The 27303-nt window shown below is 41.9% G+C and overlaps 1 protein-coding gene across 2 annotated transcripts in view; it reads right to left on the bottom strand.

Annotated features, from left to right (window-relative positions):
- Positions 1-27303, bottom strand: part of MOGAT1 (monoacylglycerol O-acyltransferase 1) — a 44858-nt gene that overhangs the window by 822 nt on the left and 16733 nt on the right. The window contains exons 4-6 of one of the 2 annotated variants that reach the window (XM_039236830.1): positions 23763-23937; positions 22778-22977; positions 8990-9104 (exon numbers count right to left, since the gene is read on the bottom strand). In XM_039236830.1, the coding sequence (XP_039092761.1) occupies positions 8990-9104; positions 22778-22977; positions 23763-23937 (490 nt within the window). Of the gene's footprint in view, positions 1-7401; positions 9105-22777; positions 22978-23762; positions 23938-27303 lie in introns of those variants that run through there. The other variant, XM_039236831.1, reaches the window with a different exon arrangement.

The following is a 27303-nucleotide window of genomic DNA, read 5'->3' as shown; positions in this document are numbered from 1 at the left end:
TTTCTAAACCTATCAAGATGTGGAAAAGGAAATAACCTCCACAATAAAGTCAGGCCAAAAGGATGTGGTAACAGCTTCAGAGCGATTCAAAAGTTCAATATCAACAGCTCCTTATGAAAAGCATTTTCTCTGGCCGCAATTGACCAGTAGGGCACGCTGCTTTGCATACACTCTGTCATCCCAACATCTAAACTCGGCTTTGTAGCCAAGTCACCCTGATGGGTTGGCTCACAGAACTCTCAACAGTAAGAGAGGAAACAGATAGCTGTAAAGAGCACAACGCCTATAGAGATTTGAACAAATACAGTTTTCCCATTCTGTGTTCATTTGCCTATTTGATCTTTGTGGAGTCGTTGCTATCATATCATCTGTGAACTTGACATAGTGATGGGGGCAGAGAGGGCTTTCAGGGTCTCCCATCATTTTCAGTTAAGATCTCCAACTGCCTAGCTGTCTAGGTAAGAGTGCAGTCGTAACAATAATCAGGCAATAGCAAAGGGCCTACTCGTAGTGACCTGGGAAGGTTAAGAACATGCGGGCTGCTAACCCAGGAATCACTCCTTCACATTAGAACCAAGGGGTCAACAAGAGGAGGTGACCTTCCTTCAAAGGAATACCATTTCCGAGATAACATCTCTCTTAGGCAGCACCAGATGTGCCCCCGTCATCTGTTACTGAAAAGAAGACCCTCTGGGACAGGGGCTCACCGTCCAGTGGAATGTGGAAGACGACCTGTCTCTTCCCGGGGGCTGTTACTTCCCCACACGGTGACCTCACTTCCTTTTCAACGTTTCCCTACTTCTTGTCCTTGACCTTCCCCCTGACAGAAAGCAAGTGTTCCTTAGTTGCCTCTTGCAATTTAACTTTGCCCTTTGCTTCCTCTGGAACCACTTTGAAGGCCTGGCTATGCTTGTGTCTTGGTTTGACACAGTAGGCTGCTTCCTACTGAGACATTTGTCCCGTCTCCTGCATCTATTTGTCATAATAATGGCACTCAGTTCAATCACTATGTAGTATTCAAAATATAAACCCAACGCATCTTTAAAAGTATAGCTAGTTCCCAAATGAATCACATTTGCTTTTGTCCCCAGTGATTTAAATTTTCCTTGATTTGGGTATTATTTCAATACCAGGAATGAATACGTATCTCCATATCAATGTTTCTATTTATATATGTCATATATAAACCCTTCTGCGAATCCCACTGAAATTACTTAATACGACTTAACATTCTATACTTCTGGATTCGATGTTATTTTAAAGTTAAGTGAACTTGAAATGACAAATTATACGATCCTGCTCTGACACAGTCAACCCATCTAAGATAGATGACAGTATTCCATTATTTTAGCATCACCCATGAAATGCCAATGCCAGGTCAAACTACAGCTCAAATTTCCTTTCTGTCTAGAGTTTTTAAAGATGTTGTTGGGGCGCCTGGGTGGCTTAGTCGGTTAAGCGTCCGTCTTTCGCTTAGGTCATGATCTCGCGGTTCGTGGGTTCGAGCCCCGCGTCGGGCTCTGTGCTGACTGTCAGCTCAGAGCCTGGAGCCTGTTTCAGTCTGTGACTCCCTCTCTCTCTGACCCTCCCCTGCTCACGCTGTCTCTCTCTCTCTCTCTCTCCTAGAAATAAATAAAAAAACATTTAAAAAAATTAAAAAAAAAAAAAGATGTTGTTGATGAACTGGAGAAGGCAGGGAGGGAGACATCAAACGGGAGACCTTTCTTCTTAAATTTGGAACATGCAGCAATTGTATGAAGAAAAATTTTAAAAGGTACTTGCAAACACACACATACATATACACATGTAAGAAACACAATGGATCTTAAAAATACGGTTTGGAGAAACAGCCTTTCTCCAACTAGCGCTCCGTGCAGTAACAGCTACCAAAAAATAAAAAAATCAAGACTTTTAGCTAAACAGGTGTTCTTAATATAACATTTTAAATGTTTAACTTGGACAACAAATATTAGCCCACTTAAAATGAAACTTTCTTATTCTGTCCTTCTAATGGCGTCCATAACATTTTCCATCTCACAATTGGTTCTCAGCGTTGTTTCAGTGTTGAGAATGGTCCCCGTGTCTACTGGGTCTAGGTGTGGGTATGCTGTGCTACGGTGTGGGGGAGCGGCGTTCAGAAATGTAGATGGCTTTAGAAAAGAAATCACCAGTAGAGGGACCCACCAAGAACCCTAGTAATCATGTCCCACCTTTTCATTCCATAGCTAAAGAGTATAAGGTCACTCACCCAAAGTCACACAAGTTAGTGACAGAGAGGGTGGACCCCCCTACCCACCCACCCAGGGCTCCTGAGCCCTACATCCAAAGCATGGGCTGTGGCCACAGGACCTGGCATCGTATCTGAATCCCACCCCCAACATGAGGGTTGCCTCAAGCAAAGTTCTTAGCCCCTCTCAACCCCAGTTTTTAAAAAAATTGTTTTTTATGTTTATTTATTTTTGAGAGACAGAAGAGAGAGACAGACAGAGCATGAGCAGGGAAGGGGCAGAGAGAGAGGGAGACACAGAATTCAAAGCAGACTCCAGGCTCTGAGCTGTCAGCACAGAGCCCAATGCAGGACTCAAACTCACTGACCGTGAGATCATGACCTGAGCCAAAGTTGGACACTTAACCGAATGAACCACCCAGGTGCCCCTTAACCCCAATTTTTTTATGGGATAAAAACAGTACAGATCTCACAGGGCTATTTTAAGAGTTAAATGTCATTATGTACATAAGGTCTCCTAACTCTGTATCTGGTACATTGTAGGTGGTCAATAAATATTGATAGGTTTTATGTAATATTTATTTAGTATTAGCCACAGTATTAATAAAATACTGGGAAAAGTTAAAGTCAAGCAGTATTTTTACACAGTAATAAAACAGCATGTTCTTTATCCAATAAAATATTTTAAGAGGATTGAAAACACCTGTTTTGATAACACCAACAAGTCTCAAAAATCAAAGTGTAAACTTTATTATCCAAAATGCTGGCACCAAAGGCAGGCAGGCAATTTTACGTCTCACACATTAAAAAAAAAAAAAGAAATTTAGTTTTTAGCTTCTTCCCTTATTATGCCAAGTATATGACTGACTTAAGTATATAAAACAGCTTTACTGAGGTGTAACTCACATATATTAAAATCCACCCATTTGAAGAGAGGCGCACATGTAGTTTTTAGAATATCTGCAGAGTTATGTAGCCATCACCACAGTCACATTTTAAAACATTTTCATCACCCGAAAAGAAACCCTGTACCCATAACAGTGATTCCCTTGATTTGGAATCTATCGATATTTCTACCAGTTTCTGAACAGTTCTGTAAGTAACAAGTTTCACTCTTATATTGATCACGGCAGCTTCCTGTCCTGTTTCCTCTTCCTGTTCTCTGCTCTCATTTCATCTGGCACATCTGTACTTTTCAGTTAGCCCTGTCCCTGCCTTCTGTTTTGTCTTTTCTCTCATGTGGGGGATCTAAAACGCTGGGCTCTTCGGTAAGAGAATTTGCAAAGCTCACAGTTCCGCTGCATCTGTATCTGTCCTCAAGTCCAAGTGAATTCAGCGTTGGCAAGGCGTGGAAAGATAAACCATTCTACTCGGATGAAACACCAGAGCCACACATTTACAGCTTGGGCATAAAGCCCATTTATTGGTCACAACTTTATCAACCAAGAGCTTTTAAAAAGCACAGAGCAAACACGTACGATGTAGAAAATCTAAAAACCCACCACCTCCTATAAAGATTTTAACAAGGAATAAACTGTTATTTTCACAGTTTTGAAGTGTGTAAAGGAGGAAATCGCTTAGAAAAATGTCTCCAATTAAAAAAATTTTTTTTAATGTTTTAAAAAATTTAATGAGAGAGACAGAACGCAAGCAGGGGAAGAGCAGAGAGAGAGGAGAGACAGACTCCAAAGCAGGCTCCACACTGTCAGCACAGAGCCCAACGCGGGGCTCGAATTCACGAGACGCGAGATCATGACCTGAGCCGAAGTTGGACGCTTAACTGACTGAGCCACCCAGGCGCCCTTCCAATTTTTATTTAGAGAATGAAATTGTTTCATAGAAACACCATGACTGAAGGTCACTGTGATGCTGGAGGAATTTCCGTAGCAATTTCTGTTGTGCGTGTACTAAGAAAGGGGGACAGTCACTGGAACTCTCTGCATGTCCAAAGGAACACAAAGGAGGGCGGAAGAGGAAAAAGAAGTCTACAGATATATCTGCATCTCCCACTAGATGTCATTACCATGACAGAACAGGCAGAGACCAGAAAGACAGAGCCAGAGGGAGCCTTCGAGATCATTCGCTCCTAACAGGAAGGAGAATGAGCCCAGGTCACCCCGCCAGTTAGTGGAGACCCAGAGGCTAAAGGGTTATTTGAAATAGAAGCCTGGAAGGTAGACAAGAATAGCACAGGTATGCTTTCTGGCTGTCTCCACATGACCATAGCCCAGACTGGACAGTTGGAATCCAACCAGGAAGCTCCAAGTTGGTCTGGAAACAGACTGGGGAAAAATTATACAGCCCTTGGGAATACAAGAAGGTCAGATTTGTCTTTATTCTCAAGAGAGCCTCGGAAAATTCTTAACCAGAATCTAAGAGCTATAAAAAAAGAAAAGCAGCTGTAATAACCCAGCTGGGTGAAGCTACAGCCAGAATGGGCTTGGGGCTTGAGGCCGTCAGTGAAGTGACCACAGCCCCGCTTCCACTTCTGTCTGAGCTACAGGACTGCTGTGACCTGTCTGAATGGTGGCAACATGGCTGAGAGGGGGAATCCTTTGTGGGGTCTGTCACCCATCCTGGGCGCAAAGCCCCTCGCCTTATCCTGCTGCTCAAATACCGAAGGCTCTAGTGGCTCAGCCCGCTGTTGAAAGCTTGGATGTCACCCAGCGCACATCACCAAAATAGCTCTTGCAAAAGGGAAAAATCAACAATGCGCTGGGCCGGTCTCAAAAAAGAAAAAGAAAACTGCTCTAGGCCCCAAGAAGACAGAGCTCGCTTCGGAGTGGCTAAATCCCTTGCTTTATGAGTGTTTTTCATCATCTTCTATGTTTTGACACTTCTGTTTTATCGGAAGATGCATGGGTTTATTCATCAACAGCTACGAACGAGCGCTATCTACTGTTCCACCAGAGCAGTGTAACATGAACATGGACTTGGCTCCAACCCACACTAAGCCACTGGGGTTCAACTGCTTCATCTGCAGAAGGAATAACTTGCAGACTGTGACGCCCCTTCTGCCTCTAAAGCTTGGCTTCTAGGACTACGTTAGTGCCACGAGCCTTCACTGAGAGCGGGGACAGCCTGCTCTGTGGGTCCAGGATCACAGCACACACACGACACAGGCTCTGCTACTAAGGAACACCTCATTCCCTGGGGAGACTATGGATGGGGACAGACCTTCTCCTTCTTATATGCGGTATTAAGGCACTGAGCTATGCGTGTCTCAGAAGGATTAATGAACATTACTGAAATAGAAGGCATTAGACAAATCCTTGTTTTAAATATAAAAAACTGCTTCTGTGCTTGCCAGCCCAGAGAAACCAGAGGGACTGACTGGTGATATAGAAGTTGGCTTGTTTTTATCCTTTAATAGGATATACAAATTCTATTTGAAGGAACTCTCCCAGCCCCAGAAATAGATATTTTATCACTTGGTTAAAAAAAAATACAAATACAGTATAAGACCTGGCGATCTTGGGCTACTGGGGTGGGGGTGGGGAAACAACAACCAATCACCAAATCCCTTAGGGGCACCTGGGTGGCTCAGTCGGTTAAGCGGCCGACCTCAGCTCAGGTCATGATCTCGCAGTCTGTGGGTTCGAGCCCCACGTTGGGCTCGAGCCCCACGTTGGGCTCTGTGCTGACAGCTCAGAGCCTTGAGCCTGCTTCAGATCCTGTGTCTCTCTCTGCCTCTTCCCTACTCATGCTCTGTCTCTGTCTCTCAAAAATAAAATAAACCTTAAAAAAAAAAACCCACAACAAATCCCATCAACACTGTCTGTCCTGTCAAAGGAAAAGAAGACAGAGTAAATAGACCCCAAACTTGTTTTCAGATTTATCATGTACTTTGGCCATTTGCATCATGGGTGAGGTAGTCTGGAAGAGATGTGAGTTATATCTTCCTGTGTTTCCCACGACCAAAGCGTACCTTCTACTGAAGAGAGGGATTTTACTTTTAATGCTATGCATACACTAAAGGCTCACCCTTCATCCCTGAGGTATATATATACTTCGATTGTTTCCGGAGTCTTAGTGAAGGGCTTTTATAAACCATGTAGTGTCCCTTGTCCTGGTTCCCCTTGGGACACAGCAAAGCTGGCCGGCCTTTCTAAGCACTAAAGCTGTCATCTTCAATGTGAGCATAACAGACTTCACGGGATATAGATCATTTCAACCCTTCTAGCTGCAAAACAAAGCACATGACTCAGCGCATGCCCAGTGAGCAAGAGACACAGGAGGAAGAAATATCCAAGCCACATGGCGCAAACGCACATTTCCTCAAGGCAATTAGGTCTTGTTTCTCTTACTGTGTCCTGGGGTTATCTATGTTGCTATCATTGTTTGCCTCACTGCTTGAACATCAGAGTAGATGAGAATCTTTAAAATAGAGGCGCTCTCCGTCAAACCCTATTAGTGAGTACAATATATGGCTCCCGATTGTGCTGTAGCAAAGCTTCATGTCCAAACCTTCACTTGCAATTTGTAGGACTATATGGAGCTTACAGCTAGGCTTTGGGTCTGTGAAAGGACCTCTGGCTGGCTGAAGACCCCTGGAGACCCAAAGAGAGAAAGGAGATAAAACCTCTAATATGTACCTAAAAATAAGATTTTACGGATGCCAGAATAAAAGCTTGCTGATGCCTAGGTTTTTGACATGGCAAAATTCTCGACAAATTCATCAGAGCAGAACTTTGCTTACTTTCCAACACCTCTGCTTTGCTACATGTGGGCTTTAACTGCTTTATTAGATGATTTGACTAGTGTTGGGGGGTCAGCTTGGCCTCCCAATACCAAGTATGAGATTAAAAGTCATATTTTTATGAAATCACAGGAGACTTTAATGAACTTCTCTAACGCGATGACATTCATGGATTTTGTAATAACTGAAAGGTCTCTCTAGTCGTTGTGGTATTAGGAAAGACTGATCCCTGACTGACCAGGGTGTCATTTTCTGTAAATGATGCTCCCTTATACCTTGTTGGTGTTGAGTAATACCAAAAAGGGTTTCTAGGGGTGCCTGGGTGGCTCAGTTGGTTGAGCGTCCGACTTCGGCTCAGGTCATGGTCTCATGGTCCGTGAGTTCGAGCCCCTAGACAGCTCAGAGCCTGGATTCTCTGTCTCCCTCTCTCTCTGCCCCTTCCCCGCTCATGCTCTGTGTCTCTCTGTCTCTCAAAAATAAATAAACATTAAAAATTTAAAGAAAAAAAGATTTCTAGTTGAATTTTCTGCATCTATTAAAAAGAGGTTTTGTCCTATTCCCTGCTTTGACAAAAAAATTGATCTAATTTCAAGGCCAGGGGTCAGGGGACTCCTGGATTGCTCAACCAGTGTGGAGCCAAAGGCATGTTCATATTTTCCTGTGTGAAATGCTTTCCTACTCAAGACATTACCCAGCATCATTTTGTTTGGCGGATGCTGAACTCAGTCCACGCTCCAGCCCAGGGCTCGATGTTTTAAAAATTAGAGGCCTGAAGATATATTACTAGTCAGTTAGAACAACTCCATGAAGTTGCCCCAAATACCCAGAGTACAGGAGGTAAAGAAGCAACATATAGCAATGGAGATCATCTGGAAACATTCTTCTCGCTTATTTACTGAATAATTACTTAACTCTTAGCGCCCTAATGATCAGAAACTCCCTTTTCACTTGCCTCATAAACGAGCCTCCATGAGACAATCAGGCTCCGCACGTTCTCTCCTTCTGAAAATGGGTCTTTTCTGAAAATAGGTTCATCCTATGGTACAGCTTTAAAACTTCTTCACCTTTGTGGGTTCATCCATAAAATATTCACTAAACAATGCTTATTTTGTGCCCGACCGAGGCCCTAGGGAGGTATCAGTGATCAGAAGGAACGAAGACCAGACAGCTGTAATTGTACACGTGACAACCAGAGAGGGTGCTTTCTTTCATAGCTGGCCTTACTCACAGAGGCTATTTGGGAAGGAAATTCAAATCATTTCTATGGCCACGAGAACCTTCCAGAATTTTAACGTTCTAATGCAGGTCTCCCAAAAGACCTCCTTGTCTGTAGCATACGAACATGCTCCTAAGCAAATGACAAGCATTGAATGTTTCTAAGCATGAAGAGAAACGAAGAGGCACACTCTCACCCACGTGGGTTTCCAAATGGTAGATTCATCCTATTTCCACAACTGCATAAAAATTCTGCTCTGCTGTATAAAAATGCATTGGTTGACACGACCTAAAGGGATCAAATGATCTAAGCCTGAAAAGTAACATTATTCACCAAAAAAATGGTCTATTCAAGCAGAAAAAAAAGAAATGATCTCCACTCGCTCTGTGTGGAAAATTCGCTCACACACGGTCTCCTAAGTGCTCCAGCTGTGCTAAACCACAGCCGCCATCGTCAGTGAAAACACTACCTTAAATTATTGTGGTGTTTAGTAAAAGGGCCTAATTACTTTTTCAAGCCGTCATTTTTTTTTTTGAGCACGTGAATAACTCTTAACTTTTTCTTCACCTGTGAAACAACTGGCCCTTCCTAAATGAGGAGGATTATTAGAAGGGTTAGAGTCCTCTCTAACAGTCACCGATGGTATTTTTCTTGCCCACGGACACTCATCAACATCTATCACCACAAACAATACTTTCCAGTTGCAAATTTGATTCCATCGTCAGAGAAGAAAATCCTTATTTAAAATATGTATTCTCCAATGAATGGGACGTTCTCCATCCTCTGGTATGCCTCCTAAGAGTATAGTCATTTAAAAATGAGAGTTTCATGTTCTGGAATACCATACTTCCTTTTGTGCGCCTCAAATAATTTCCTTAGCTCCTCCATGTAGGTCTGATGTAACTCCTCAATCTGCTCCGTGGTTGGATGCAGAGTCTGATGAACAGGGATCGGACGGCCAACTGTAAAAATAGAGACTACATCAGCCAGAAGAAACCAAAACCACACCATCACAACCCACTGCCTCTAAAGGACGGCTCTGGAAAGTGCTGCCAATCAGAATCTGTCAGGCGTGCTCACTCCAATCCCTTGTTCATTTTACTGGCTGCTTACAGTCGTCACACCATCCTCTTTGATGACAAATAAAGAACTTTCCTTCTCAGCGGTCGCTGGAGTGTAAGTACCCTGGTGGTTTTGACTTTGAGTCAAATGAACCACTGTGCTGACCACAGCTGTGAAGTAAGAGGACTTAGCTGTGCGTGCACGTCACAGCATTCTCCCTCTGGTACAGCTGACAGCCAGGCCACAGTGCCCTATTATGACTGATGGTGAAGTCTTGAATCATGAGGCATCAGCCCTCTACTTTCTTTTTAATGTCATCCTAAAAAATCTGAAGAATGTATTTCTTCATAGCCAAGAATCTGTACTAGAAAACACACATAATCAGAAGACTCTCACTGTTTAAGAGTAGAAAACAAAACCAACCAGAAGTCTCAGTAGGAAAATTATTAAATAAACCATAGAAGAGTCACTCAATGGATTCCTAGGCAGCATTGTTTTTAAAAATGAAATTATATGTGTACACACACACACACACGTCTAAATTGTATGAAGTGGGAAAAGAGTTGTAAAATAATACAGTATGATCCCATTTATGAAAAAACATTTATAGTTCCAGGTGAATTATAAGCTTTAGTGTATTAAAGAATCTAGGGGCGCCTGGGTGGTTGGGTAAGTGTCTGACTCTTGATTTTGGCTCAGGTCATGAATTCACAGTTTGTGGGACTCTCTCTCTGTCTCTCTCTGCCTCTTCACTGCTCTTGCTCTCTCTCTCTCTCTCAAAATAAATAAAAATAAACTTTAAAAAAAGTCTAGAAAGAGAGACTGATAACCATTGCCTCTAGGGAAGAAGGTAGAGATGGGGTAATTTTCACTTTATCTGTATTGTAGGAATTGCCTCCAATGAGAATTCATTTGTTTTACCTGTAATTTAAAATGAGCTAATAATTTTTTTAACCTGTCAACTTCTCTACATATTTAAAAAGGCGTCTAGATTTGTCTCAGAGTTTTAGAAACTACAAGATACACAAGGCTCTGGCACCTGCTTTCCCAGGTCTTCCCTGCTGCTCACTGCGCCCCCTGCTGGCCTAATGCTGCTTCCTGATGCCAAGAGTTGAAAACCTACAGGATGTTAGGTGACTCACAGACAAACAGCTTCTTATTACCCATTAACTCGGGCATGAGGTCAAGTGTGGCCATAGGTAATAGAATGGGACTCAGGGTGGAAGGAGGAGGTTTCCTTTGGCCTACCCTAGGTCATTCCATGCTACACCCAAGGTTCAAATCCATGTCAGTTAACAGGTGGTGGTGAGTTAAGAGAAAACCAAGCAAATGTTAAGTCACAGAGAAAGAAGGAAGTGACAAATGACATCAGTATGGGAGGTAACGAGGCACAGAGAAGGTAGTGACACACACGCGCATATAACAAAACGTATTATTAAGAAGATATCTCTATCTATATCTAATGTTGCAGTAAGGAGACACATATAGACATATATAGTAGATACGTATCACCTTATTGCAGTATCAATATTTGTAAATTTCTAAGTTTTTAACCAGATATAGGCCCGAGAATCTCACATAAAGTTCTGAGGGCCTGGATGTCAAATTCACATAGAGTAGGCATCAGTCCTTTGTAACTCAGCATAACAAACGAGAACCATCTTACCGTCAGTGTGCTTGGAAATATAACAACCCAGGAGGAGGCTAACATGGTGATGGGGTGGAACGGGAACTGGTGCTGCACAAAAAAAACTGGACTCACTAAGTGCACTGAGCTACCAAGTAACTTCTTCTCTGGCCTTATTTTTCACATGTTTAGAATAAAAAAGCAGAACTCAATGACCCTGAAACTTCCTTCCAACTCTGACCTTTTTGTTTCAAGAAAAAATTGAGAAATCTACAGGTGAACTGAGAATCTACTAGCCCTTGCCAATCTACTAGCAAATTTACAGTTTTATAGAAATAGCTTCTGCTAGGTGATATTAATCCCAAAAGAGAGGTCAAGTACAATTATTCAAGGTGGAAGTTGGGGGTGGGGAGACTTAGAAAGAGGCACGGTGATCTAAGAAGATGTTGTTCCCAGATTACTTTAATTAAAATTGAGGAATTCTGGGCCCCTGGGTGGTCCAGTCGGTTGAATGTCTGACTCTAGATTTTTGCTCAGGTCTGATCTCATGTCTCATGAGTTTGAGCCCCACGTCTGGCTCTGTGCTGACAGCATGGAGCCTGCTTGGGATTCTCTCTCCCCCTCTCTCTGTCCCTCCCCAACTCTCTCTCTCTCTCTCTCTCAAAAATAAACATAAAAAAAAAAAGACTTGCGAATTCTAAATTATTAATCAAGCCCTATTTCCTATGAGCTGTCCTACAGATAATTTCCATCCTGTTCTTTTCTTATTAATGGTTTTAGTATGTTTCAGGTTTTAGTATATTTCAGGTTTCAGGTTTTAGTATATTTTAGTATTTCCTTCCAGAAAGCTCAAACATGCCCATAGTTTTAAATTTATCACAAGACTTTCCCCTTTAAAGTGTGAGATGGACGGCTTCCTCTTTGCCTTTCTCTTGTTTATGTGTTAGAGAAACTGAGATACTGGAAATTTCTAAACTATATTTTTAAAAAGCCCACAGAAATTAAGGAGGTAAAGCCAGTGGCCCCGCCCCTCATTACAAAAACTGGACCAGGGAGCAAGAAATCTTTCTCAATTACTTTGTGAGGGATCTAGACAGAGGTGACAAAACAAAAACATGTAAATCTGAGAAGAGTCTCCAGAGCCCTGCAAGACCAGAATCCTCTGTCTCCACACACAGGAGATTTTTACCAGTACGAGGAAGAAAACAAAGCTAAGACTAGGTTAGCTGAAACTGCCCTGTAACTAACTCTCTTTTGACAACACAAAGGGGGGAAAATGGCTGCTCTTTCCAGGACACAGAACTCCTTGCTCTGGAAAAACTCAGCCAACATCTCTCCTGGCGGCAGAGTCGGGAATCCTAGCTCCTGTTCGTGTTCTGGTGCTTTTTATAGCTGGCCGCTCATGTGTTCCATTTCCTGGTCCCATCCAGCAATTCAAGATGAGTTATGCACTCACGGCCTCACACAGAAGTCTCGCTTTTATTTCTATGGTGCCATGCTGTATGTACCTCAGAGGAGGAATGGGCAGCTTCATGAACCATATTATACACAGCTGGAGAGGAGTTCGGAAATGGGCATTATGTTCTTCTCATTGAGACAAAGAATAGATCTTTGCCAATAAGAAATCTTTGCTGTTTTTCTTTAATTCTGAAAATTCCACAGGGGTGATCTCTCTAATGGTCTCTCACAGGAATTGCTCTTCTTCTGGACGCTACACAGCTGACCCTAGAGAAAGGCTAGGCTGTGGGCAGAGGGGGCTGGCGAGGGTCAAACTGTGGGTGCCAATGACACCTGGGTTCATTGAGCCTCTGGCTCACGGTGGAGGCTCAAATAATATGCCCGATGTGAAGAAAGAGTATGTGCCTGTGTGTGTGTGCGTGCACTCGCGCTTCCACACACACTTACAGAGAACATTTATTGAACACTTAACGTGTTATACTGGGCAACATACTAATCCCCTTAACGTCCTTATCCCTTTAAAGCCTTAACTTGACATTTAATTTTAAATTAGGCTCCCCTTCCTTTCTTTGTATTTCAGAGAATCCCTTAGCCTGCTTTTTTTTCTCATTAGGACATAACCATGACTTGAAACATAACAGACTACTTTTGTCCTCAAGTGGGTTCAAACTAGTTTTATTTTATTAAAGTACATTCCTTTCCCTATCTTTATGTTAAAAATTCAAACCTACAGCAAGAGTAATACAATAAACACTTGAGTACTCTTCCTCCAGACACTAGTTTTGAACATTATGCGCACAGGTGCGCGCACACATGAGAAGATATACGTATGTGTTATTTTTATTTTTGTAGACCCATCTGAAAGTAGGGTGCAGACATGAATGGTTCAATTGTGTTATCATCCCCAAATATTTTGGCATGTAGTTCCTAAGACAACACACTGTCCTTTTTTTTTTTTTTTAAATGCTCATTATCTATTTTTGAGAGAGAGAGAGAGAGAGAGAGAGAACAAGCAAGCACAAGCGCATGTGCAAGCAGGGGAGGGGCAGAGAGAGAGGGAGACAGAGAATCTTAAGCAGGCTCAGTGCTGTCAGCACACAGCCTGACGCGGGGCTCGACCCCACAAACTGTGAGATCATGACCTGAGCCGAAATCAAGAGCCAGATGCTTCACTGACTGACCCACCCAGGCATCCCAAGAACACTGTCCTTTTTAACAATACGATTCTCATACCCAAGGAATTTAACCTCTACACAATTATTTTGTACGTAGTTCACATTCAAACTTGATGAACTATCTCAGTGATATCCTTATTGTTTGCCACATCCCCCCAACCATCCATGACAGCTGCTGTGTGTTTGAGTACTCTCTCCTTTTGGTCTTTCATGACATTAATATTTTTGAAGAGTCTAGGCCAGTTGTTTAATACAATGTCCCACAATCTGAATTTGTCAATTTCCTCATGACTTTACACAGGGAGATGGAAACACATTTAATGCCTCTCAACAGTCTGGTCAGGGAGCCCCCTGGGCTGTACATCAACTCGAACTCTCCTATTCTGGGGGTGCGCAAAGTGCTTTCCCATGTACAACATCATCTGACCTGCAGAATAACCCTTAGAGAAGACAGGAAAATTGTAATGGTTTCCTCTTTAGAGTTGTAAAATCTGAGGCTCACAGAAGATAAATGAAACCACCTAAGTCACTCTGAATCAGGCCCCAAGACCATATTACTTCCTTCTGTACATGTGGTTGAGGCATGATAAATGGTTTCGTAATGTCAATTTTGATTTCTCTGTGTGGCTGGGGGCTGAGTGTTAGTCACTGCCCATCACGTTGGGCCTATAATGGAAAGAAGCAATTTCTTAATTGCAGTGATTATATTTTTTCCATTTTGCCATAAATATACACGTGAAACAGCAATCCCAATCACAATAACACGAGCATTCTTCACAGAGCTAGAACCAAACAATCCTAAAATTTGTGTGAAACCAGAAAAGACCCTGAATAGCCAAAGCAATCTTGAAAAAGAAAACCAGAGCAGGAGGCATCAGACTCCTGGACTTCAAGCTGTATTACAAAGCTGTAGTCATCAAGACAGTATGGTACTGGCACAGAAACAGACACTCAGATCAACGGAACAGAACAGAGAACCCAGAAATGGACCCACAAACTATGGCCAATTAATCTTTGACAAAGCAGGAAAGAATATCCAATGGAATAAAGACAGTCTCTTCAGCAAAGGGTGCTGCGAAATTGGGCAGCGACATGCAGAGAAAAGGACCTGGACCACTTTCTTACACCAGACATAAAAATAAATTCAAAATGGATGAAAGACCCAAACGTAAAACAGGAAGTCATCAAAATCCTAGAGGAGAAAGCAGGCAAAAACCTCTTTGACCTCAACAATAGCAACTTCTTACTCAACACATCTTTGGAGGCAAAGGAAACAAAAGCAAAAATGAACTATAGGGACATCAAAATAAAAAGCTTCTGCACATCAAAGGAAACAATTAGCAAAAGGCAACTGATGGAATGGGAGAAGATATTTGCAAATGGCATATCGGATAAAGGGTTAGTATCTAAAATCTATAAAGAATTTATCAAACTCAACACCCATAAAACAAATAACCCAGTGAAGAAATGGACAAAAGACACGAGTAGACACTTCTCCAAAAAGACATGCAGATGGCCAACAAACACATGAAAAGATGCTCCACATCACTCATCATCAGGCAAATACAAATCAAAACCACAATGAGATACCACCTCACGTCTGTCAGAATGGCTAACATTAACAACTCAGGCAACGACAGATGTTGGCGAGGATGCGGAGAAAGAGGCACCCTTTTGCACTGCTGGTGGGAATGCAAACTGGTGCAGCCCCTCTGGAAAACAGTATGGAGGTTCCTCAAAAAATTAAAAATAGAACTACCCTGTGACCCAGAAGTTGCACTGCTAGGCATTTACCCAAGGGATACAGATGTGCTGTTTCAAAGGGGCACATGCACCCCAATGTTTATAGCAGCGCTATTGACAACAGCCGAAGTATGAAAAAAGCCCAGATGTCCATTGATGGATGAGTGGATAACAAAGTTGTGGTATGTGTGTGTATACACACACACACACACACACACACACACACACACAATGGGGTATTACTCGGCAATCAAAAAGAATGAAATCTTGCCATTTGCAACAACGTGGACAGAACTAGAGGGTATTATGCCAAGTGAAATTAGTCAGTTAGAGAAAGACAAATATATGACTTCACTCAAATGAGGACTTTAAGATCCAAAACAGATGAACATAGGGAAGGGAAGCAAAAAGAATGTAAAAACAGGGAGGGGGACAAAACATAAGAGGCACTTAAGTATGGAGAACGAACAGAGGGTTGTTGGAGGGGGTGTGGGAGGGGGGATGGGCTAAATGAGTAAGGGGCTTAAGGAGTCTACTCCTGAAATCATTGTTGCACTATCTGCTAACTAACTTGGATGTAAATTTAAAAAGTAAATTAATTCATTTTTAAAAAGTGAAACAAACACTTCCATCACATCCATAATCAAATTTAGGCTGAGAAATTAATAGAAATAGAAAGAAAGAGAAATAGGAAGTCAGGGGAAGGTGTGCGGCTGGAGAAGACAGGGAGGGAGCCTTTCCCATGTCCCACGGAAACAGCTGAGAAGCCTCTCTGGGTACCCAGAATTCAAATAATCTAACATTGGGAGGAGGGTGGCCTCTTCCTTATGGTCAATGCCAACTAATTAATATAGAAGGAATGCTAGAGCTGGAAAATCACCAGTTTGTAACCATGACTGCAATAATCGATTTAGGCAAGAATTATCAATGGATATTAAAGCCACCAAGTAAAGTCTGATGAACAGAATAATTTCGGCGTCTAAGTAACACTATCCCTACGTTACTTGCTAATGGAAGGGAAAAAGTCTTCATATTTATAAATATAAATCTAACCTACATTATATACTTACATATGTAAACATAGAAAGATTTCTGCAGATAAATCTTTGTAATTTATCTTTATGGCAGAGAAACTTAGCAAACCCCACACTCACGTGATCAAAGTGAGGGTCACCAACAATGGGAAACACTGACATCAAGAGCCTCCTGGCACATGACGTGCTGAGGAAGATGCAGCACCATTCCTGTGGAAGTCTTGCCACAGTCACATAACTGGAATAATAACCATGACCGACTGGGGCGCCTGGGTGGCTCCGTCGGTTAAACGTCCGGCTTCAGCCTAGGGCACGATCTCACTGTTCCCAAGTGCCAGCCCCGCGTCAGGCTTTGTGCTGACAGCTCAGAGCCTGAAGCCTGCTTCGGATTCTGTGTCCCACTCCCTCTGCCCCTCCCTCACCCGCGCTCTGTCTCTATCTCTCAACAATAAATAAACATTAAAAAATAATAATCATAACCACGACGGACCATACCAACCCAAGTTAAAGACCATGCTACAAACGACTGGCCTATATGCCTCCAAATTGCTTATGTCATAAAGACAAAGGCAAGTTGAAAAATTATTCCAGCTTAAAGCAGCCTAAAGAGATGTGATAATTAAATGCAATGTCTGTTGAGGGAAAAAACACCCGACCAGCCCCCTTCGCCAAAAAGCACAGCTAACAAGGCAATGATTGTGGCAATTGGTGAAATTTGAAATATAGGCCATCCACTGCCTAATAGTACTTGATCAGTGTTCAATTCCCTGAATTGCACTGACATTACAGAAGAGGATCATCTTGCTTTTAAGAGAGATACACAGAAACAGATGTCATGATTTCAGCACTGCTCAAAAAGTTCAGTGGTATATTATACCACTGGAGAGAGAGAACCGTAGCAAAATGTTACCGACTGGTCAATGTGGGACAAAGGCACACGGGAGTTCATTTTACTACTCCTGAAACTTTTCTGAACCTTTGAAATTTTTCAACATAAACTTACAGAAATTAAAAATCAACATGTACAGTGATACACGAAATCTCTCCCTTTAAATGGCAAATCTCCCTGTCGCCTGCTTTCTTGCCTAAACATGCAACTTCCCATCATCCTACCTGCACGGGCTCTACAACTCGAGTTTAGTAGCAGCTTGCCTTAAAATTGTTGGGGCGCCTGGGTGGCTCAGTCGGTTAAGCGTCTGACTTCGGCTCAGGTCATGATCTCACAGCTCGTGGGTTCGAGCCCCGCATCGGGCTCTGTGCTGACAGCTAGCTCGGAGCCTGGAGCCTGTTTCAGATTCTGTGTCTCCCTCTCTCTTTGACCCACCCTCACTCACGCTGTCTCTCTCAGAAATTAAAAAATTAAAATTAAAAAAAATTAACATGTACTTGTTAGATGCTTATGAACTTAAGAAGAATAATCAGACGGGCATAATTAAACAATGATTTGTTTACATATGGGTCTTGAGCTCCTACCCTGTGGGCTCTGGGAATCCAGCAGAGAACAGGAAGGGAAAATTCTGGCTTTCCTGGAGCTCTATACTGCGGACAGAAACAATTCCCGGAACTGATTCTTAAAGTCTAAACGTCTTTCAATTATCCCTCCTGATTATTATGATGCATGCAATATTTAAATCAGTTTCTCTCCATTATTTATGTGATGAAACAGGAGTCTGTGAACATTTTATTGTATTTCGATAAAGCAACAATAACATCAAATATGTAAGCGATATACTATTTTTGAAATGCACAAAGAAAATACATAGTATCTTCTTTTATTTATTACTCTTTAATTTTAATTCCAGTCTACACTGTAATATTAGTTAACCTACAGTGTACTAGTAGTTTCCGGTGTACAATATAGTGATTTACCACTTCCATGCATCACGCAGCACTCACCACAGCAAGTGCACTCCTTAATTCCCATCACCTATTTCCTGCATCCCATCACCACCTACCTCCCCCTTCATAACCATCAGTTTGTTCTCTACAGTTAAGAATCAGTTCCTGGTTTCTCTTTTTTCTTTGCTTGCATGTTTTGTTTCTTAAATTCTACATATGAGTGAGATCGTATGGAATTTGTCTTTCTCTGACTGGCTTAGCTTGATTGGCATTATACTCTTTAGCTCTATCCATGTTGCTGCAAATGGAAAGATTTCGTTCTTTTTCATGGCTGAATAATTTTCCAATATTCCATATGTGTGTGTGTGTGTGTGTGTGCGTGTGTGTATCTCACATCTTCTTTATCCATTCATCTATCAATGGATACTTGGGCTGCTTCCATAAGCCGACTACTGTAGATAATGCAGTAAGCACATGAGTGCATGTGTCCCTTTGAATTAGTGTTTTTGTATTTTGGGGTATAAATCCCCGGTAATGCTATTTTTAATTTTTTTTTTTGCAGTTTTATACCATTATTTGACAATCAATAATTAGTCCGTGATTTTTGAAAGCAGTGACAGGTACACAGGTACCCAACCCAAAGGCCTGTTCAGTAGATCTTCACCCTTGTTACGTTTTTTGCACAACTGCACACAGATACGGCATGGAACGTTCCTTATTCCTCTGTCTCAGACAGGTTTGTTGAGCCTGGTATCAATGCCCATATCTGGACTTCCCATCTCCATTGGGGCAAGTTTCCCGATGTCTCTGAGTGCCCAGGGGGCATGCTTCTTGAAATCCACCCCACGGATGCACTTGGAAAAGTGGATGGTTTATTCTCTGGTCACTACCTTGTTGACAGCAGAAAGGCACTGCCTCTCACCGCCCTTCTTTGCAGGAGCCATTCTGCCGAGACTTGGTTGGAAAAGCTCCATTTTTAACTTTTTGAGGAACCTCCGTACAGGTTTCCAGTGTGGCTGCACCAGTTTGCATTCCCACCAACTGTACACCTCCTCCCTGACTCTTGCTGTTCTGTGTTGTGGTTTTGGTTTTAGCCATTCTGACAGGTGTGAGGGGCTATCTCATCGTGGTTTTGATTTGCATTTCCCTAACAATGAGTGATGTTAAGCATCTTTTAAGGTGTCTATTGGCCAGCTGTGTTTCTTCTTTGGAGAAATTTCTCTATTTCTTCTGCCCGTTTTTAAATTGAATTATTTTTGGGACACCTGGGTGGCTCAGTCAGTTAAGCGTCCGACTTTGGCTTAGGTCATGGTCTCATGGTTCATGGGTTGGAGCTCCGCATTGGGCTCTGTGCTGATAGCCAGCTCAGAGCCTGGAGCCTGTTTCAGATTCAGATTCTGTGTCTCCCTTCTCTCTGACCCTCCTCTGCTCACACTCTCTCTCTCTCTCTCTCTCAGAAATAAAACATTAAAAAATTTTTAAAAATAAAAGATTTTTAAAATTTTTAAAAATTTAAAAAAATTTAAAAAATAAATTGGATTATTTTTTGGATGTTGAGTTGTATTAACTTCTTTATATGTTTTGGGTACTAACCTTTCATCAGAGATTCATTTGCAAATATCTTCTCCCATTCGGTAGATTGTCTTTTAGTTTTATTGATTGCTTCCTTTGCTGCGCAGAAGCTAATATATGACATCTGTTTTTATAAATTATTTACGCTGAATGACCCTCAGCAAAGAGGAAAGAGGGTTTTGATGGATACAGAGAAACCTGGTGGTGCAGCCAGGCTTGGTGTAAGAACTACACAGAGGGTAACTGCGACCTTGTGATGGCACTTTGGGTTTAATGAGAGCATATTTCTTGGGGCGCTTGGGTGGCTCAGTCGGTTAAGCCTCCGACCAGCTCAGGTCATGATCTTACCGTTCCCGAGTTCAAGCCCTGCGTCGGGCTCTGTGCTGACAGCTAGCTCAGAGCCTGGGGCCTGTTGCGGATTCTGTGCCTCCCTGTCTCTGCCCCGTCCCAACTTGTGCTGTCTCTTTCTTTCTCTCTCAAAAATAAATAAACATTAAGAAAAAATTTTAATAAGAACATATTTCTAAAAGGATTTAATTAGTAGGATATTAACAGACACCGTGCAGTGTTAATGATTCTCTAATACGAGTGAGAATTACTAACACTGAAATGAATGCTCTAACATCAGTAAGGAAGTGGGGTCCCACAGATGTGTGGAGAGACTGGAAGATGGACGTTCTGAGCATCTCCAGACAGCTGTGAGTGAGAGAATTAAAGATGAAGTGATGATTTAGGATGAATTAAACTAATATTTACTGAGTTTTTATGATGTGAGCTAGAGATAAGTTCACAAACTTTTTTTTAACCACTTTTTTAAAAAATGTCTTATTTTTGAGAGAGACAGCACGTGAGCAGGGGAGGGGCAGAGAGAGACGGAGACACAGAATCTGAAGCAGGCTCCAGGCTCTGAGCTGTCAGCACAGAGCCTGATGTGGGGCTTGAACCCACTAATGGTGAGATCACGACCTGAGCCAAAGTCGAACACTTAACCTCTGAGACACCCAGGTGCCCAATTTAAAAAAAAAATTTTTTTAACACAAACTCTTAATTAAGTAGAAGGGGAGCAGAGGGACCATAAAATAACTTGCTGGTCTGGAAGCTACCTGACCTGCCTGGGCAGTGTCAGGGAGTCCGCAAAGAAACAACTCTGAGTTTGAAGTACATTGATTTAAAACAGAAAGGAACACAGTAATTTAGGTCTCTGTTGTGAATGTCACATTGCAATCGATTGATACATAGCTTTGCTTTTGTTTAAGGAATTGTCAATATTCTGTCCTTACTTGTGTTATTTCAAATAAAATCTTTAAATGCACATCGTCTGTGCGAGTCCAGTTCACCCAAATCAGGCTCTCAATCATCTGACTGATGCTAAACCCAAGCTCATGGCAGCTGAGGCTTTATGCAAATGTTCATATTCTCAGCCTGGTTTGTAAAAGGCTTCAAATAACAGCAGGATACTGAGGGTGCTAGAGACTAGACATGGTATTTCCGATGTAATCATTTGGGAGGTAAGCAGAAAGATGGACTGAAGCAATTTCCCCTTATTCTAAATCTTAAAGAGAAGCACATTAGACAGGCTTGAGTGAAAACCAGAGCTCTAGTTTTCTAGTCTTAACAACGAATTCGGATCTTCGGATCTGGTCATTTCTATTTGACCCCTGACCAAATAATCCTTTGTCAGCAGAGTTACAACTACGCTGTGTCAAGTGATTAGCACTTAAATCTAAAGCTTAGCCCTGCTTGGTGATAACTGTAATCATTTAATTCGACAACATGCCTTGGTTTTCAACATTGGCAACTTCTTTCATATGCCTATGAGTTACACTTAAACCTTTAGTTTCTAAAAACCATGTCTTTCAATTTTGCTCATATCCCCCAAAATGCCCACTATAGTACTTTGCACATAAGGGACCAAAACCAGTATCAGGACATAGAAAAATCATGCTCTAAAACATGTCGGTTACCTGCTTAAAAATAGATATATATTATGCCAAAGAAATGTAACCAGCTTATCTTGGAAAAACACAATTGCAAACTTATCTCTGTGTTTCCATTACGGTAACTAATCAACAGTCTGTTAACATTCCGTTTGAGTTAAATACACATTTAAAAATAGTGTCATGTGACTGCACATGAGATGCAATGTTCTCAGAAACTGAAAGTAAGTAGTAAAATCCCATTCTAAGGAAACAGACCTAAAAATATCTTGCATGTCATTTAATGGACTATCTATGGTGAAAATATAAAGGTTGGTTAACTGTGCTATTAGTGCGTGGCTCTGCACTTTCTCCTGCTGGGAGGACCAGGTCCCTTTCGATGGGAAGAGCTAACTACTCTGCTCCTCAGTCCTTCTATCAACATGGTCTGCCACCTTCCTCCCCCACCTCAAATCCCCCCAATATACAACTTTAAAAAAAAAAATCAGTCTATATTAGAATACGTATAACTACAGCGAGTGGCCTCCCAAAATTGCTTTTGCTACAGAAACTGATGCCTGTGTGAACTGAACACGATGAAGACATTTATTACAATGAAATATGCATATGTTAATAGACTCTGGCGTAATGCATTCATCAAAGAATTGCTATGTTACAATCTGCTCGAACAGAGAAATAGTTTCATATAGAGTACTAGAAACTTTATGTCTAGGGGTGCTTTCGTGGCTCAGTGGTTAAGTATCCAGCTCTTGATTTCGGCTCAGGTCACGATCTCGCGGTTCATAGGTTTGAGCCCCACATTGGGCTCTGCGCTAGCAATGCAAAGTCTGCTTGGGATCCTCTCTCTCCCTCTCTCTGCGCCTACCCTGCCTGCTCGCTCTCTCTCAAAAATAAATAAGTAAACATTAAAAAAAAAAAAGAAAAGAAGCTCTATGTCTAAATTGGATTCTCCCTGTAGTTCAATAGCAATATTCTTGAAAGCAATCAATTCCCAAATGGAAAATACAATCATTTCTTAGCTAAAGACATATCATAAATAAAGCTCAAATAACATGGATAGGATTCTTATTTTAGGAAGCTCTTCCTCGAAGTCACTTTCTCTTCATTAGCACCACAACAGTAACATTGCTCAAAATAAGGTAATACTTTTACTTATTCTAACAAGCCTTTAGTCCTTGATGTACATACCAACGGTGTGGATGGGTTTCCTGTACGGCATCAGGCCAAAATTGTACTGAAAGATCCCTCTGGCATGGAAAAGAGGCAAAGCAAACCCCATGATCTTCTGTAGCTTCTCTTGCACAGTTCGAAGCCAGGAGCCTTCGGGGTTGTTAACTTGCTTAAATAGCTCATTTTCTCCAAAAGAAAACACTGGGACCAAGGAGGCGCTACAAATAACAAAAGGGAAGAGAATGAATTTTCAATGGAAAGGACTTACGTATTTTATTCTGTCCAGCTAGCTTTTGCAACATATTCCTAACAATTTTTCAGTGTCCCTCTGCCTCCCTACCTTGCTAATTTCATGAAATTTATACTTGAAATCCTTTGAGAAGGTACTTCAGCAGCCTGGCAATCTATGGAAGTTTATCCGACAGCCAATCAAGGCTCCAGGAAGCTTCTTTTCCACCTATAGTTTGGGCCATGGTTCATTTGTTCATTTGACTGGAAGTTTATACTGCGAATATGAAATTTTATACTTCTGGGTCGCCTGGGTGGCTCAGTCGGTTGAGCATCCGACTTCGGCTCAGGTCAGGATCTCATGGTTCACGAGTTTGAGTCCTGCATTGGGCTCTGTGCTGACGGCTCAGAGCCTGGAGCCTGCTTCAGATTCTGTGTCTCCTTCTCTCTCTGCCCCTCCCCCGCTCATGCTCTGTCTCCGTGTCTCAAAAATAAATAAATGGTTAAAATAAAAATTAAAAAATTTTTTTTTTAATTTTGTACTTTTTTGTTTGCTTTGCTTTGAAAGGTGAGTTTAGTTGCCGGATGCCATGGCATTGAACCACCTTCCTGGGAAGGCTGGATTCCATTCCCCATGAACATCCACATCTGCTTTGATTGTCAGGTCTCCTAAGAGGAGGTCTGTCTTTAAGGACAAGAAAAATTACTTTATTTCTTTGTGTTCATTTAATAATGTCTTAACTTCTCGGATCCAGGTACCTGAGAAGCTACTTACCCATGGGTCAGAGCAATTTTAACAAATCCTTTCCGCTGGCGGATGAACAGAGTGAATTTTCCAGGATGGGCATCCAGTGATTCTTCTGCACCCCCAAGAACAATGACTGAAATGTTTCCACCTCCCTCCTTGCTCAGCACATGGGACACACTTTTCTTAGAAACTGAGACTGGCCCTTAGTGAATAAAACAAAAAGGATAAGTATTTACTGTGTTTCTGATATTAAAAGCATTTTCATCCTAATATTCTACGGCATCAGTGACCACTTAACAATTAATTCTCTACCCTGCTTACAACTGACACATCTTGTAGTTTATAATTTTGTCATAGCCAGATCTTTGGTAATGTATCCCATTAATAAGATCTAACATTTTGGCAGGTGACAGGTTGGGTCTTTAAAATGTCACTTGTTATTGGGACGCCTGGGTGGCTCAGTAGGTTAAGCATCCAAATTTGGCTCGGGTCATGATTACGTTTGTGGGTGTGAGCCCCACATCAGGCTCTGTGCTGACAGCTCAGAGCCTGGAGCCTGCTTCGGATTCTGTGTCTCCTTCTCTCTCTGCCCTTCCCCCACTCACACTCTGTCTCACAAAAACAAATAAACATTAAACATTGTCAAAATAAAGTTAAAAATAAAATAAAAACAAAATGTCACTTGTTATTAAATCTACCACTTATTCAGGTAGGTTGCACACTGCTCAACTCTATGGACTGTATTCGTATTGCATTATAAGTAAAAGGGCCCTCTGCAGTTGTTCAGTGTTCAACCTGCACAGCTGTATTTGGTGGCCTTGATCAGTACCCTGGCGAATCCTGGCTCAGAACCAAAAATTATATCCTTTTCAAGAGGCTGCAATGGATCTTCTGAACACAGAAGGGCCTGTTTTCAGATATTCTATATGGACTTTTGTTTCCCAAACCTGCATTTATAATGTTAATGGTTTTAAAAGTTCAGACATTTAATAAATAACCAGATCTTTACATGGGTCCAAGATGCCTGGTCTGACTTTGGTTTATTTGAGACCGTGATATAATTGTTCAGTCTTTGTACCAGGCTTTCCCATGTAAAAATAACTTTAAAGATTCCTTTTCAGATTCTGAATGTACTATGTACTCTTGGAGGAAAATATCATGAACTCTTACAGGAAAAGAAAAAAGATGAAAACACAAGCCATTCATGACCTAATTTCAGAGATGATTCCTTCTTAATGTCTTATTGTTTCCTCTCATTCTTGGCTTTATCCATTGTTTTTAGTCATAAAAGAATTATGTCGGACACGTTTTATTAAGACACAACATACCTCATTTCTCAAAGGAAAATTAAACGCTTATTTTACTGTGAGTTCCTATTACTGGGTGAACATAAAATAATGCAGGACTCTGACCAACCACTTTCTTAAGAAAAGAGGCAGGAGCCTGGGTGGCTCCGTCGGTTAAGGGTCCGACTCTTGATTTCGGCTCAGATCATGATCTCATGGTTGTGAGATGGAGCCCCCTACCGGGCTCTGTGCTGAGCGTGGAGCCTGCTTGGGGTTCTCTCTCTCCCTCTGTGCCCCTCCCCCACTCATGCTTGCTCGTTCTCTCTCTCAAAATAAATAAACATTAAAAAAAGAGAGAGACTGAGAAGAGGCAGAGAGCGGTAGGTTAAAGGGTAGAGAACCTGAGCCTCAATGGGTTTGCACTTCCACTGAGTTCAAGGCATGGCCATTCTGCCCTCTGTGGCCTGAGTGGGAGCTAGAGCCATCACTTCCATTGAAAAGAGGGCCTTGTCGATTTCTAGACACCGACTCTCCTCGGTCACTTCTCAGTTTCCCTTTCCAGGCTCTCTTTATAGGCTATCTGTAAATGCTGCTATGTCTTAGGGCTCTAAGAAATACATCTTTGTATCCCTCCAAAATTTCTATGTTGAAACCCTAATGGAATGGCATTAAGAAGTAGGGCCTTTGGAAAGAAATTAGGTCATGAGAATGCAGCCCCAAGACAAGATCAGTGTTCTTATCAAAAGAGGAAAAGAGATAGGGTGCTCAATCTTTCCATCACGTGAAGACATAACAAGATGGCTGTCTACAAGCCAGGAATGGGGCTCTCACCAGACACCAGATCTGACAGCACCTAGATCTTGGACATCCAGCCTCCAGAACAGTGAACAATAAAGGTCTGTTATTTAAGCCACTCAGTCTATGATATTTTGTTATAGCAGGTTGATCTATGACAGGCTCCTTTGTTGTCTCTAATACCTTCTAATGTTATCCACATACATGGATTCAACTACCACTTACATGTGCTGAGTCCTCCCAAATGTATCTCCTGGGACATCTTCCTCCTGAGGCCCTACACCCACACTTCCAACGGCCCAATGGACACTCTACCTTGACAACTCAAAGACATCTCAAATTCTATGTTTCCAAACCCAATGCATTGTATTCTTCCTCAAGGTTCTTCTCTTTGCAACATTACCTCTCAAGGTAAATGGGACTATCATCTATTCTGTCACCCAAGTCAAAAGTATAGGCTCCTCCCAAATATATCCCCCCTTCTTGGCAACCATGTTGACTCATCACTCATTCCTTCATTCAAAACACATATTGAGCACCTGCTACAAGTTAGACACTGCGCTAGACGCTGATGATATGATGACGTATACAGTTGATGGCTCCCTTCATAAGCCTGAATCAATCAATAAGTCTTGGTGAATCTATCAGCTACTTTTCATATTGACCTCCTCCGTGTAGGACATAAGACTGTTGTGATCTGATCTATGCTACTTGCCCAGCCTTAATGGATACACAGGAAGGAACATGAGTCTTGAAATACAGACTGTGTCCTGGCTGACATCTGATGAGTATAGATTCATGAAAATGGACCAAGAGGAATGGTTTGGAGGGGAGACTTACAGGGACTTACAGCAACAGAAATCTATTGTGTGCGACCAAAACAGGCACTGGTCAGCAAAGGCCCTCTGAAACCCCACTGGTTCTTTATTACCAGGGGTTCAGTACACATGTCTGTCTGTCTTTCATATGGAGAGGGATAGCTACGAAGGCAGGCACAGAGGAGAAGGGGCTGTCCTAGGAAGCCGCTTCTAGGAAAAATTAAGAACTCTCTAAACTTTAAGACAAGGACACCCTAAAGGTTCGAGTTTGGATATTTTTATTTAGCTTTTAGGATATCTCAGGTTAGAGCCAAAAGGAAATCGTCTCATAATGTCATAAGCCTGATAGAACAGACAAGTTTAATCTCAAATGCCAGCTTTAGTAATGGCAGTGACAGTGAGGGCACTACATGGAGAAAGATGCTAAGGTTGGTTATATGTATCTGATACGGCCATAGAGAGGGGTGTATTGACATCTCTTGTGCCACGAACTGTCACACCTGCTCTCAGTATCACTGCTCAAAACAAACGCACTTGTGGCTTGGAACCAGCAACCGTGCCCTGTAAATGTATTTCTGTGCTTTTTTTGCAATTTAAAAAATTTTCCTTTAATTTTTTTTTCCTTTTATGAAACAAACCCGATCAGTATCTCAAAAACAGGGAAGAGAT

This window comes from Hyaena hyaena, unplaced genomic scaffold (assembly GCF_003009895.1).
Source record: "Hyaena hyaena isolate Hyena2069 unplaced genomic scaffold, ASM300989v1 scaffold_117, whole genome shotgun sequence".
Taxonomy (NCBI): domain Eukaryota; kingdom Metazoa; phylum Chordata; class Mammalia; order Carnivora; family Hyaenidae; genus Hyaena; species Hyaena hyaena.
This window is presented reverse-complemented; position numbering and strand designations above follow the sequence as displayed.